Below are 13,034 nucleotides of genomic sequence, written 5' to 3'. Positions count from 1 at the left end.
CCACCACCACCCCCTTCCTTCTGCTGACATTAGGACCTTGCTTTGGGCTACAAATACTAGAGACCAGACCCGTGCATGTTTCCTACAGGAGAGCAATACTACCTAACCTATGGTTTTTACATAGGAGAGAGCCCACCAGCCCCTTGGGAAGGTCCTGGTACCACCTCGCCCAGCCTCGCTGGCTGCCCCGTTGGTTCAGCCGGGGACCATCGTGTCTTTGGGAAGGGGCTGTCACTCTTCAGAGCGCGCGGACCGGCTGGGCTCTGCTGCATAGTGCTTATCTCTTGGTGTCTATAGCTGGTGAAGGGGATTAAGGCATGAATTCCTCCTTGATCGTCAGCGGAGACGAGGAGATGAGGTTCGGGGCACTGCTGCTGCAGAGGCCTCCGATGGGTCCCAGTGTGCCGACAGCCGGCGGCGTTGGCGTGGTGGTGCTGGTGGGCTGGCTTTGCTGCTGCATCTTCTTTTTGTTCACCTTCCTCTCCTTCGCCCTCCGATTTTGAAACCAGATTTTCACCTGCAGAAAGACAAAGTCGGTGCTGCAGAGATGCCAATGGATGCAGCCAAGGATGACAACCCTCAGGGTCCCCCTGGAGCCGGGAGGGAATCCCAGAGTTTGGAAGAGAAGGGAGATCCATGGAGCAAGGTGGGACCACTGCTGCCTGCTTGGGCTGCAGCCCTTCCCCTCCCCAGCCCTATCTCCACCTGGGACATGGTTTTCCCGGGACACCGCAGCACTGACCTGCCGTTCGGTGAGCCCGAGGGCAGCGGCCAGCTCGGCCTTGCGGCGGATGGTGATGTAGCGGCTGTAGTGAAACTCCTTCTCCAGCTCCAGGCGCTGGTGGTCTGTGTACACCACCCGGTACTTGTCTTTTGTCCTGGTCTTGCCTGGCAGAGACAACAGAGTCAGGGTGAGCCGAGAGGGGATGAAAGGGAGCAGTGGAGGGGTAGGAGCATCCACAAGGGCACAGAGGAGATACACAACCACCTGTGAAGAGCTCAGGAGAAACATGGCGATGCCCTGGGGACCAGTGGAAAAGAGACTCGTGTGGCTCCTATTGGATTTAATGACCATCCTGGGTAGCACCAGGATGTTTCCCCGTGTTAGAAAGTACCTGGGCTTTGGTGGAAAGAGCAGAGGCATCCCGAGAAGATGGACCATAAATCCCATATGCCATGACACACCGTCCCTGAGACGAGCAGAGCTGCAAGCCCTGTGGTGGGCTGAGGACAAGCTGCCTGCAAAAATACAGCCTGGGAGGGCTGAGGGAAGCCCAGCTCTTTGCCACGAAGCCCAAACCCAAGGTGCCATCGCTTAAAGGCACATGGATCAGGACAGGGGAAAGATGGAAAACCCAGGGATGACAGCATTTCTCTGCCACCAAGAGGGTTATTTTCCTTCTCCATGTACTGAGCTAAGGTGGAGAGCAGTGCTTATTCATCTGGTGCAGTCTTTAAAGACGCACGGGAGAAAGCCCACATGATGCCCAAGCACTCCTGAGGACTGGCTCCATGGGCCAGTGGTGTTTGGCCAAAGCCAGCCCGAATCTCGCCTTGGGCCCCCCCAGATATGGACAGAGCTCGGGGCCATCAAGTCCCACATCTCTGTGCACACAGATGCACGTCCCACGGGACCGCAAATGGCACCTGCTGCTTTCTGGCAGAAAAAAATACGGTAAAAAATAGCCCAGCTGTCTTCTCCGTTAGCTCCTCCGTTAATCCACACACACATGGGGTGAGCTGCGGAGCAGGAGCCATCGGCTTGAACTCTGCCTGGGCTGGGGGTGCGGGTGGCACTTCAAGGAAGGATGCCCATGCCCAGCGGTTTGCTGACAAGTCCCTGGTGCTTTCCTCTGCAGCGGAACCCATGGGTGGGGAATAAACACAGCTGTAAGTATTTGCTTCTCCACCCAAAATAACAAAATCCTGTTCCAGGGCATTGAGAGGGATGGAGCTGTGCTTTCAGCTGAGCAGCCACTGTCCTTCCGACTGGGAACCCAGCCATTTGTTTGCCTGGCAGACATGGTTGCCCATCTTCTGAATTTCTGCTGCTGAGAGCAATGTTGCCATGGGAAGGGGCAGGATTTCCATGGATTTCCCTGGGGCTGTCCTGGGTGCACCAGCATAGACAGGATACTGCCCATCACTGCTGCAGATGTGCAGGGAGGGATTTCTAGTGACCCAGCAACCCATATAACCTTGCTTGCAGCCTGCTTCCCCAGGAAAGGGGATCTTTGTGTGCCTGCCATCCTGTTAATCCGTTCCCCCTCATGAGTCCTTGGCACATCAGCCAGTTTGGGCCAAATCAGATGGACATTGAGAAGTCACAGCAATATTAAATTCTGACCATCCTAGTGGGAGCAGAAGTGTGGGTGGCACAGGGCAAAACTGTGCTTCAGAGGTGCCAGAGTGGATTCAACCCTAACCAGACATGAGAGAATCTCCACAGAGCAAAATCCTAACCCCCAGGCTGCAAATTTGTTTCTCAACCTACTCAATTTTATTTTTAAGGGTGACTCTTCCCTGCTTCCTCATTGCAAGATGGGGACTTTCCTAAGCCACTTATGCTGAAAGATAAATGTACAAGAGTGTTGGAGACAGGACAACCCACGGCCGCAGTACACTGCGAGTGGGAGAGGGGCTCCCTCAGGGTCATTCCCCTCACAGCATCCCATAGGATGCAAAAAGGCAGCTGGTTTCCTACTAAATAAGCAAGAGCCAGCAAAGGTCCAGCTCCTGCCATTGGCCACCGAGCAAACCGCGTGTGGAAGCGCCTGAGTGTGTGTGCACCCGTGGGTGCACGTGGGAGCCAGGGTGGGCACGGGAAGTGTCTCGCCCTGCTGGGACTTGACTCCGGTGCTCCCAAGCACAAAAGCAGCAGCCCTGCGATTCAAGTTAGCACCGAATTTCCATGCCTATGTCACCCTCTGTGTCCTCCTGCTGTTGCTCCTGGAGGTGTTGGCACGGGCTCAGTGCAACGTGAGCGGGGTGATGGGTGAGGGTCTCAGCACGGTCCCCGAGAAGCACCAAAGCTCTCCAGCGATCCACAGAGGAGGGTAGGAGCACAGCAAGGCTGCCACACGGCCAGGAATTGAAACCAGACCTCCCAGCACCAGGGCTGGGCTTTAGCCACTAACTCCTATCTGAGGGATGTGATGAATTCAGTCACCGCTTTAGAGAGCGGGGAGCCCAGCTCATCCTGGGGCTGTTTAGAAACGAACACCTAATCCCTCCTCACCACCACTGAGGGCAAACCTGCCTCTGGCCACATAGGGTGACTCTGCAGGTAAAAACAGGGTAAAAAAGGTAAATTTGATTGAGCAAGATTTGATTGAGCAGACAGAGATGTCTGCAGACACGTGGCTGAAACACAGTGATTTAGTGTGCGAGGGGTCTACGGCAGCATTGCTGGGTGTTTGTCTCCTCTTTGCCACACATCAGTTGTGGTGGCTCGAAACAGAACTGACCGCGGCACAGTGCCGGGCACCCAGCCCACGAGGGACCCCACGGTCTCCCCTCGCTCTCCCACGGGGCCCCTGTCCCTCCCGTGGGGTCGCTGCCGCCTCTCGCCGCCCCGCAGGTGAAAGGTTCATCGGCGTGAGAAGGACTTCTGCATCCCGGCCCAGGAAGGACCTGTGCTGAATTTGCAAACACAGCGATTCCCGGGGAGTTACAGAATAAACCAGATGCACCGGCGGAGATTTATGCAAGGTTTAGCAGCTCCATGAGAAACTGGGCTCCCTCTGTCTGCTCCAGGCTCAGGGACTCCTACATGTTTTTTTCTTTCTCATATAAATGTATCTGTTTTTTTTTAATTTGAAAGCAAAAACCTTTCTGAAGAGATAATGACTTAAAAATGATCTTATCTGCCATATTGCTATTTGAATACCACTGCTGGGAGAAAAAAACAGCTGGAAAGCAAAGGAATTGACAGATAAAAAATATAAATTAAAGAATAAAAAGTAAGGCGGTTTGTGAATACCACATATTCCATGAATTCCAGCAGGAATTATTATTTCCTGCTGCAGCTGTAAATAGATCCATCACAGCTTGTTCTTTGTTATTCCCTCTTCAGTGTTCATCCTTGATAAAGCTTCTGCTTTGCCTTAGGTCTGGCAGATACCCAGCCGTGCCTGCGAGCTGTCGCCATGTGAGCTGGGCACCAGTCTCTTGCTGCCCAATATCAGGTAGCAAAGACTCAAAGCAGAGGGCTCATGACCAAGCCAGAGATAGAAAGTTATTCATCTCAACTAATTGCTGGTTTCAGCGATGTTTGCTGAATTTGGGAACGTATTGTGGGTGATTCACAAGGAAAAAAAAAAAGGATTCGCAAGAAATACTATTGACAATGAATAATTCAACTACCTTGAATATGAATGCTGGGTTACACTTAACTCTCTCCTGGAGACTTTTTATGGCTCTGTGAAAGGAAAGAGGAAATTCGGGACAAGCCAGCCCAGCTCCTTACAGGGAGCCCTCATACCTACAGGGAAACCCCGGTGCCGCAGCAGGGAGCGTGGCCGAGCAGAGGGATGGAGCCGCTCCCGCATTTCCAGGGAAGCCTGATGGAGGTGGATCAGGCTGTCCCACGGCTGGGATAGCCCGGATCTGCTGCTGCTGCACCGGGGGGGAGCGCGGATGGGGTGCATGAGGTGCAAAGGGCGTGCTGGTGATACCTCCTAGCATGGCTGCTAGCCCCTTCCAGCCCTGCTATGCATTTAAAGTCCCTCCTGCTTGTCCCCAAAAGACCAGGCAAAGGAACTGCTCAGGCAGCCAAATGGAGCCATTCGCAGGGCCGGTGGGAATGGTTTCGGCTTTGGGATCAAGGCAGGGCCAATGGCTGCATGGGGAGAAGGTATCGTTACTACTGTTAATGTATAACCCTAATAGCACTCACCTGAGCTGTGATTAGATAAGGGAATAGCTTTAATGTGCTGTGCAAACCCCAAGGGACACACTCCTGAGTGTTCACGCACACGCACTCGCACACACGCGGAGGGATGGGGTCCTGACTCCCAGCCCGGATCCGCTCCCCATGGCAGCCCTGCCCTGGGGATGGGGATGCTGGAACTCCTGCCCTGGACACAGGGTAGGAGCCTGGCAGGGGAAGGAAAAATCAAACTAGATCCCTGTGCTCACCATCCTGGGCTCTGCACCCTCATGGCCATGGTGGAGGCTGCCAGGGAGGTGGTATTCACCCTACCCAGCCCTGGCCTGCCCAAAGGATGGCTTTCAATAAGAAACTGTGCCCCAAACACCCTAACAGATAGGCAATATGGGGTATTTTGTGGCTGGTGTTGAGCAGCTCTAAGAACAGCTGCGAAGGGGCTGATTCAAATCAGAGAGGAAAGAGACTGCAGAGCAGTGACACCCTGGGAAGAGGTAGAAAATAGCAAAGGAGCAAGAGCCTGCATGTGTTATTTGGAACTTGTCTTTTCCCCAGTCCCACGGAGTGATGCACCCAGCCCGGTGTGCCCAGCACGGCTAAGAGGGGATCAGGCCAGCTCCGAACAGAGGATCCCCATCCACAGAACGCAGCCCTCCCAGCTGCAGCAGGAGCAGCACGGCTGCCAGCAGCGAGGAGCATAAACCTGTGTGCTTTTCTAAAGGTCTCTATTTCACAGGTCAAAGCAGCTCAAAATTGCAGCAGCTGCAAACCCTGGCTCTGTGGGAAGCCACTACACAGCCATCAGGGCTCCCATCAGGGCAGCCGGGGTATGGGGACATGGGCGCATTGCATGGTCCTTTGCATGGGAGATGCTGGCGTGGGGGACAAAGGCGTTGCTGGCCGGTCCCATGGCTGCTCGGTGGCTCTGCACGCCCCGCTGCGCAGCGGCTCTTTGCATGACTGGCATGAAAAGTCTGGGCAACGTGCTCCCAGAGCTGCCCTGTGTGGTTTCACCGTCCTGGTGATGCTTTGGCCATGCACTGGCTCCATCTGTACAGCCTCGTCTACCCATCTGTCTGTACTGGGTGCCTGGTTCCACACTATCTGATGGCACTACAATATTTTAATTATGTAGCTGGAAAACATCAGGTGTGAAAGTCCCATCACCAGTGAGCACCAGGGAAAGAACTTGTCTGCACTGGAGTTAAAGTGCAGCAAGATGGGGTGCAAGGCTGTCCCCCTCAGGGTGGGTACTTTCTTTCCATGATAAAGCTGCTTCATTCTGAACGAGCAGTATCTACTTCCAAAGAGGGTAAAATCCTCCCATTCCAGAAGAATCAGTGCTTTTTCAGGATTTGCCATTCCTCTCCAGGGAAAGCATCAAGGAAAACTTACCCCCACCCCTGGCATAGCTTAGGCGATGCTACGGATGGAGAAACTGAGGCACAGAAGCAGCTCCAAACAAGAGTGAAGTCCCAGGGTCAGAGCCATGGGCTCCCTGGACAGCTTCACCCCCAGTCCTTCTGCAGCTCCATGGGGGGGAAATCCCCCCACATATTGCAAAGACAGGGACAGCCAGCAGAGCAGTGCCCCATGACAAGAGACCCCAGGCCTGGGAGAGGGCTGGGGTCGGCTTCTAAAGCTCAAGAGACTCCAGGCTGGCTGAAGCCACCCTCATCTGGCAGCCAGATGTGCTCCAGCTGCCTCTGTGCAGAGGGGTCGATGCTCCCTCTGCCGAGCAGCGGCGATGGCAGCTGCTCTGCGCAGCAATGATGCTGATGTTCGGGACAGACAGCCCAACTCATTTCACTGTCCCTAAACCTACTGGAAATGGGAACCCCAAAGTCTGCACTGATGGTGGCAGGGGCTGAGCCCCCTGACACCCTCCCTCTGCCCCCCCCCGCCCCCCACACACTTGCTCCTCTCCTTTCCCCTCCCGCTGCAGCAACCGCTCCAAAGCACCCACATTCCTCTGTGGCCTGGGAGGGGGATCAAACCCGAACTCCCCACCGTCCCTGAGCGCTGGGAACCAGCAGGTCAGGCTTTTCACAAGCCTTCCCCTTCCTGTGCATGCTCCAATATCATCAGCTATTTTTCCTCTGCTGCAGGAAGCAGAGGGGTGATGGATGGGACGACCGACATGGGGCAAAGGACCAGAGCCATGTGGCTTGATTCATCACTGCCAGCGAGAAACGAACCCCTCCGGAGGGCAATCCTTCCCGAGATCCCTGCCTGAAATCATTCCTCTGCCAAAGGGCGTTGGATTTAGACAACTGCTGGGTGTCAAAAACTGGGTGAGAGGAACCACCACCTCCCTCTCCCCGTACATATTTAATGTCTCTGTACTGCAGAGGGAGGGAGGGGATGCTGGATGATTCCTCACCCAATGGCCCCTGCCGAGGCTCCCCCTGCTCCGCTCTGGGTTGGAAAACGGGCATTTCAGCCATCAGGGTTGAAGGTAGGACTTATCTGTGCCCAAGGGCACTGGGGGCCCCTCCGAGGAGCCCAGCAACCCTCCTACTCCCAGGGTAGCTCCTTGCATGACTTCACCTGACATTGACCCAACCTGGGGATTTCTTCCTGGTGCCAAAGACTTCAGAGCAAACGGTAATGCTCCCGTGGGCACCCACTAGCAATAAAATCTGATTCACCTTTGTACATCATGCACTGGAAATGTTTCACTTACAAAACCATGCCACTTGTCCTGATGGCTTTCTAGTCTCCTATACACAGAGGATCAAGCTCCGTGCTTCCAAAAAAGCTTTGCTATAAGTGAGAGCGTGGCTGGGAGTTGCATGCCTGGAGGTTATGGGACTGGCAGAGCCAGAGCGTAGGGCAGCCCGGCTGCTGGGAAGGGGCAGAAACACCCTGGGGAAGAGCTGGATCTGGAGACCACAGACCGGTGAGCAGGAGCACAGGCTGGCCCCTGGCTGGTCTCTGCACTGCCGGCACAGCAGAATGGGGCCAGATCCACACTCACACCCTCACACGTGGGCGAAGGCACCCCTCCTGCAAGGTTCATCTTCCTCCCAGGAGGTGCAAACCCCAAGGGGATGAGGAGCAGGTTGCGGGCGGTTGCAGCGAGCCGGTGGTTCTCCATCACAACCCTGCATTCTTGGACACGGAGCAGCACCCCAGGAGATGCTTCAACCCCAAGGGCGGCAGTCTGAGGCTGGGCATTGGGGCAAGCATTTCCCAGCCCTGCAGTGATTCAGTCTTTTATTCTGGCTACTGGCGAATTCCTTCAGTTGCTCCCATGGTTTTATCAATGCCAGGCTGAGCGCCGCCAGCCAGGCTCCCGCGCTGGGTCAAAGACCGCACCAGCGCAGGAGGGTGAGGAGTGCCAGGGCAGCGCACGGGCTGGTGAGTGCACACAGGCTGGAAACAGCCCGTTTCGGAGCATTGCCTTCATGCCAGCCCCGCGGCACTGAGCCCGGATCCAGCTCATCCGGATCTGCCACCTGGCTGGATTTGGCCCGGCTGCAGCAGGAGGACAGCAAGGCGGTGGTGGACCGGAGGACCGGGACTCCTCTCCCCCTTCGTAGCCCCATAGGGCTCAGCCCGTTCTTACCGTGGGGCAGCACGGGGGAAGGATCTGGCCCCTTATCCGGGCAATCGCAAAGCTAACAGCAGTGCAGTGGGCGTCCTTGAAGGGTCCCCTGTAGGAAACATCTGCCATTGGCCAGAGGTTTAAAGTGTCCCTCTGCTAATCCCAGGGTATTAGCCAGCCAAGCCCATCACGTAGGTACCGCCAGTGCTCCAGGGAAGCCCTTTTTGTTCAAGGAAAGTCAATTCTAGGAAAGTTTGAAAGGCCTGTACCTTGGCCAGCAGGCTAAGCGGTCAACAAATCCCAGCTGGGGCCAGGAGCAGGTTGTGGGTTAATAATTCAAGGGGATACTGATGGGGCCCGATGCACGCACACACAGAGTGACCTGGAGGAGCAAAGTGTCTCACAGGGAGCGACCATGTCCTAAAGAGGGGTCCCCCACACAGGGACTGACCAGAGAAATGCACTGTCCTCCAGCCCCCACCATCACCCTAAAAGGTACCATGCATGGCATGAACCCCACCTGTCCATTGAAGACGTTTCACTATTTCATTAACAGGGTTTTTAGTCTTTCCTCCAACTTTCATGGACCTCACTAGGGCTGAAAAAAAAGCTGGAAAACTGAGCTGCAAATAGTGAAAACTGAGATAGAAAACTGCATACCCAGCAGATTGCCGCTCGCCCACGCTCGGAGCATCACTGTTTGCTCTCCATCACCCCGAAACCTACCCCGGCACCATGGACACTGATACCACATGAAGACCCAAGCGCATTCCCCTCCCCAAGGGATGCCCCAATTGCACTTTCACTTGCAATATTTAGCACTGCAGCCCCAGCTCGATTAGTGACCTAAAAGCCAGACCCGAGGCAGTATCTGAGGATTTGCATAACTAACGAGCAGAGGGTGAATTTCAAAGTTCAGCAAGCCGCTGTTTCCAGCCACCTTCCTGAGCTTTTTATAGAGCTGGGGTGCAATTCACAGGGAAGTTTGCAAATAATTGTGAATAAGGAGGAAGCATGAGGCTCTGACACGCTGCTCGTGAAGATTTTATGAGCAGAAAAAGAGGTGACATCGGAGAGAGAAATGAGGCCTGGGGACATCTTCCAACTTGGTTCCCTTTAACTCCCGATTTCCAGTGACCGGCCCTCTGGCGTCGCAATCCCTTCTGCTGCAGGGTTATCTTGGCTCAGCTGGGTGAAGCACACACGTATTTAGCAACAAGTATATAAAATCATCCCCCTGTAAAGCCTGACTCTGCAGTGAGTCACTGGGAGATTTCTCATTGATTTTTCTTGGGCTCTGGATTGCATCTGCAGAAGCCCCCAACACACTCCTATTCCCTGCATAACATTTTCTCTTACCACTGCACAGCTCTCCCAAAAGCTTTCAAACTACGGCCAAGAGCTGTTTATACAAGGCAAGACAGAGAAGGAACCTTAATTTACAACCCTCTGAAGTATTACGATTTATAGCATTCGCAATGAAACTGTTGATATTTATAGCAAAAAGGTCGGCGTATTCATTTCCTATTCCCACTGCGGTGAGATGGGTAGTTAATCAATCCAGACTGATTAAAGTCCAGTTTATTGATTTCAATAAAAGGATTCATCTAAGAATTTCACCTTATCTATGTCAAACCCATCTCTGCCTTGCTCTCTTTCAAGCTTAATGGAGAAAGGCTCTTTTTTTATTTAAAGGGCAGCCCTGGAAAACACAGGCTGCATCCCACCGTCTCCCAGCACATGGTCCCACCGTGGCCAAATCCTGCAGCTGCTTGGCACCAGCAGCACTGGTCTTGGACCCGGCAGAGACGCAAGGACAGGTCCTTAATCTGCAAGTGCCTTAAAAAGGGACCTCGCTGGTCTTCCGACCTGTGGAAGCACCATAAGAAGGGGCTTTCACTGCAGCACCCATCCCCACATCGCTGGGGCTGAGCTGGGGCAGCTCCTCCTCTGTGTGCAAGGGGAGCGAGGCTGATTTATTTCTCCCTTTGTGTGTATTTGATCTAAGAGATACAAACTAAGCAACTAATGATATTTTTCCAGAATTCAATCAACTCAATTGTCATCTAACTCAATCAGAGGCACTTTCAAGCCCCTGTTTTATCTCAGCCCCACTGCTGGGTGTAAAACTGTGCCCTTGATCCAGAGGAGAGGTGTGCCGATGTCTTTCTCCCCCCATTAATTTTCCCTCCCACCTCTCTCCTCAGAAGAAACCGAGATGTTCGGACCTACAAAACCTGCAGAAGTAGCAGGGACCCAGCTGTGGGGGGGGGCTGCAAGATCACACCCCCCTTCCAACCGGAGGCAGAGGGAAGCCCTCAGCCCCAGCATGCCTGTGGGTCTCCATCGCTGGGTAAGGGGGGAGACATTTTTCCTAAATAGGTATATTCAGTACTTAAAATAGGCCAGGAAATACCAGCCTGCCTCTCCCCTCCTCTTTCCAGACCGGCGCTGTTTTTTTCCATTTATCGGGATGTTCTGCCTGCTCCACTGCAGCCACTAGTTCCACTGGGACAACCCCATCCCTGCCACGTGGATCTGGCCAACATGAGGAGCTATTTTCCATGCTGGAAGACCCCAAGGACCTCTCCACGAGCCCCTTGCATGAGGGTCTGTGCATGGGGCTCGGCCAGCAGGGCCAGCGGGGAACCAGAAACAAGCCTAAAATTGGAGACACTTTGCACACGAGGAGCCCTGGCCTCGATCCCGGGGATATGGGGCAGTGGTAACCAAAAGCAAACTTGCCCCTGAGAGATGCCCAGAGCCACTCCTGTAATGAGTTTGGCCCCAGCAGGGCTCTGCAGAGCTCACAGCCAGCACAGGCGAGGGAGAGGGGTGACGGGTCTGGCCAAGCCCAGCAGGCAGAGGGTCCTGCTGCGGGCAGGATGGGTCCAGGCTGGGCTGGCAGCGGCGATCGCAGCCTGGAGGGGAAGATGAAAGGGCGCGGGCAGGACAGGACAAAGGGCCCCCGCACCTCACCTCGCTGCCAAAGGAGCCGGCCACCATCTCCATGACAAAGCGAAGCCCTTGTCAATTTGGGCTGGCCCCAAGGGGGGATCTGCCCACCGCCTTTGAAGTGGGCAGCAGGGCCCCCTCGTCCAGCGCGGGCAGGGGGCTGGGGTCCCCCAGACGCTTCCCCCCCCCAGCCCGCCCCCAGGTCAGGAGTTCAGCGGGGACAGGACCCCAGGCACATGGGGACATGGCAACAGGACCCTTGGGACAGCACGACCGCTCAGTGCGCACGCCGGGGGTGGGCACAGGAGCGGGGGCACCCGCTCACGCGGTGCATGGCACCCACAGCCTGCTGCACCAGGAGCACCCACACGCACCCTCCATGTGGCACCGTCCCCAAACGCACCGCACTTTGCGCACACACCGTGCGTGCACACGCACCGCACACGGCACCGTCCTCAACGCGCAGCACCTTGCACGCACGCGTTCGGCACGTAGCATGCCCCATACACGCTCAGCGACACTATCTATACAGCAAGGCCCATATGCACATACAGCTTGTGGTACTGTACGCACGCAGAGCCTATAGCACCTCATGTGCACTGAATATACTTTACATACATACACACAGCACATGTAGCACCTTCCCTACACATATATACATATGGTACCTTCCCTGCGCACGTATACACACACGCTACACATGCACACAGCAGAAGGCACCTCGTGCACACAGATGCACACCCCCCCATACGCAGGCTCTCACATGCAGCTGCACGCCAGCTCACACCCCCATGCACAGCCACAGCCCTGCACGCTCACCCTTGCATATATGAGACACCCTGTCCAACACCCCCCGGGGCTGGCAGGACCCCGGGATCTCAGGGGTCTCTGGCTCTGTCCATCCTACCCAGTGACAGCAGGCGAGGGCAGGGGTGCGGGGACAGAGACCAGCCAGGGAAAAGGATTTTCCAACCATATAACCCCGGCTGCCAGCAACGTGGAAGGACGGTACCCTCCCTGCCCATCCTCGGCCCCTGCCACTGCTCTTTGGGGACCAGGCGCCGTGCCGAGGACAGGCCAAGCACGCTGTCCTTCCTGGCAGTTCCCACGCAGGGAGAGCTGCGGAGCAGGATCTGGCCCCGCAGGACTTCAAGCCCAGGGATCCTCTGCACCGAGGAAGGCGCAGGGGTGCAGAGCTGGGAGGGTTTCCTTACCGCTGCTGCTGGTGCTGGGAATGCTGCGCCTCATCCACTCGTACGGGGTGCGTCTCTGGGCATTAGGGGAGAGCTGGGGGACCGAGCTGCTGATGGGCGGAGGCAGGAGTCCAGAGCCCGGGGGCTGGATGGGGTTAAAATCTGGGGGGCTGAATCCAAACTGCCCCGGGCTGGCGGTGGAAGGCATAGCAGTGGTCCCGTAGGAATGCCAGTCCTCCTTGGCAGGGGTGTAGGGAGAGCCCCAGGCAGCCGCCGGCTGCCCGTGGTGCGGGTCGTTGTTAATCCCCGGCACATGGTGGTAGCTGGCGAAGTCCGAGTACTGGGGCGGCCCCGGCACGTAATTCTGGGGGTTGAGGTTGAGGCTGGGATGCCGGACGGAGCTGGGATACATGTTGGTGTCCTTATCCAAAAGATAACCTACATACAT

At 55.6% G+C, this 13,034-nt stretch overlaps 1 protein-coding gene across 1 annotated transcript; it reads right to left on the bottom strand.

Moving 5' to 3' along the window:
- Positions 1–310: 310 nt before the first annotated feature.
- On the bottom strand, positions 311–13,034 carry CDX1 (caudal type homeobox 1). The gene is made up of 3 exons (XM_052772060.1): positions 12,608–13,034; positions 743–888; positions 311–517 (listed from the first exon to the last, which is right to left on the bottom strand). The coding sequence occupies exons 1-3, from the start codon at positions 13,032–13,034 to the stop codon at positions 311–313; spliced, it is 780 nt and encodes a 259-aa protein (XP_052628020.1).

The sequence above is a fragment of the Harpia harpyja genome, chromosome 20 (genome assembly GCF_026419915.1).
Source record: "Harpia harpyja isolate bHarHar1 chromosome 20, bHarHar1 primary haplotype, whole genome shotgun sequence".
NCBI classification, from domain to species: Eukaryota; Metazoa; Chordata; class Aves; order Accipitriformes; family Accipitridae; genus Harpia; species Harpia harpyja.
Note: the sequence above shows the minus strand (reverse complement) of the source record. Positions and strands in the feature narration are given on the sequence as shown.

Coding starts and splice junctions, on each gene's coding strand:
- CDX1 (XM_052772060.1), bottom strand. CDS start 13,034: ATGTATGTAGGTTATCTTTTGGATAAGGACACCAACATGTATCCCAGC. Junction 889..12,607: donor TCCCAGCACCAGCAGCAGCG/GTAAGGAAACCC, acceptor TGTCTCTGCCAG/GCAAGACCAGGACAAAAGAC. Junction 518..742: donor TCGGGCTCACCGAACGGCAG/GTCAGTGCTGCG, acceptor GTCTTTCTGCAG/GTGAAAATCTGGTTTCAAAA.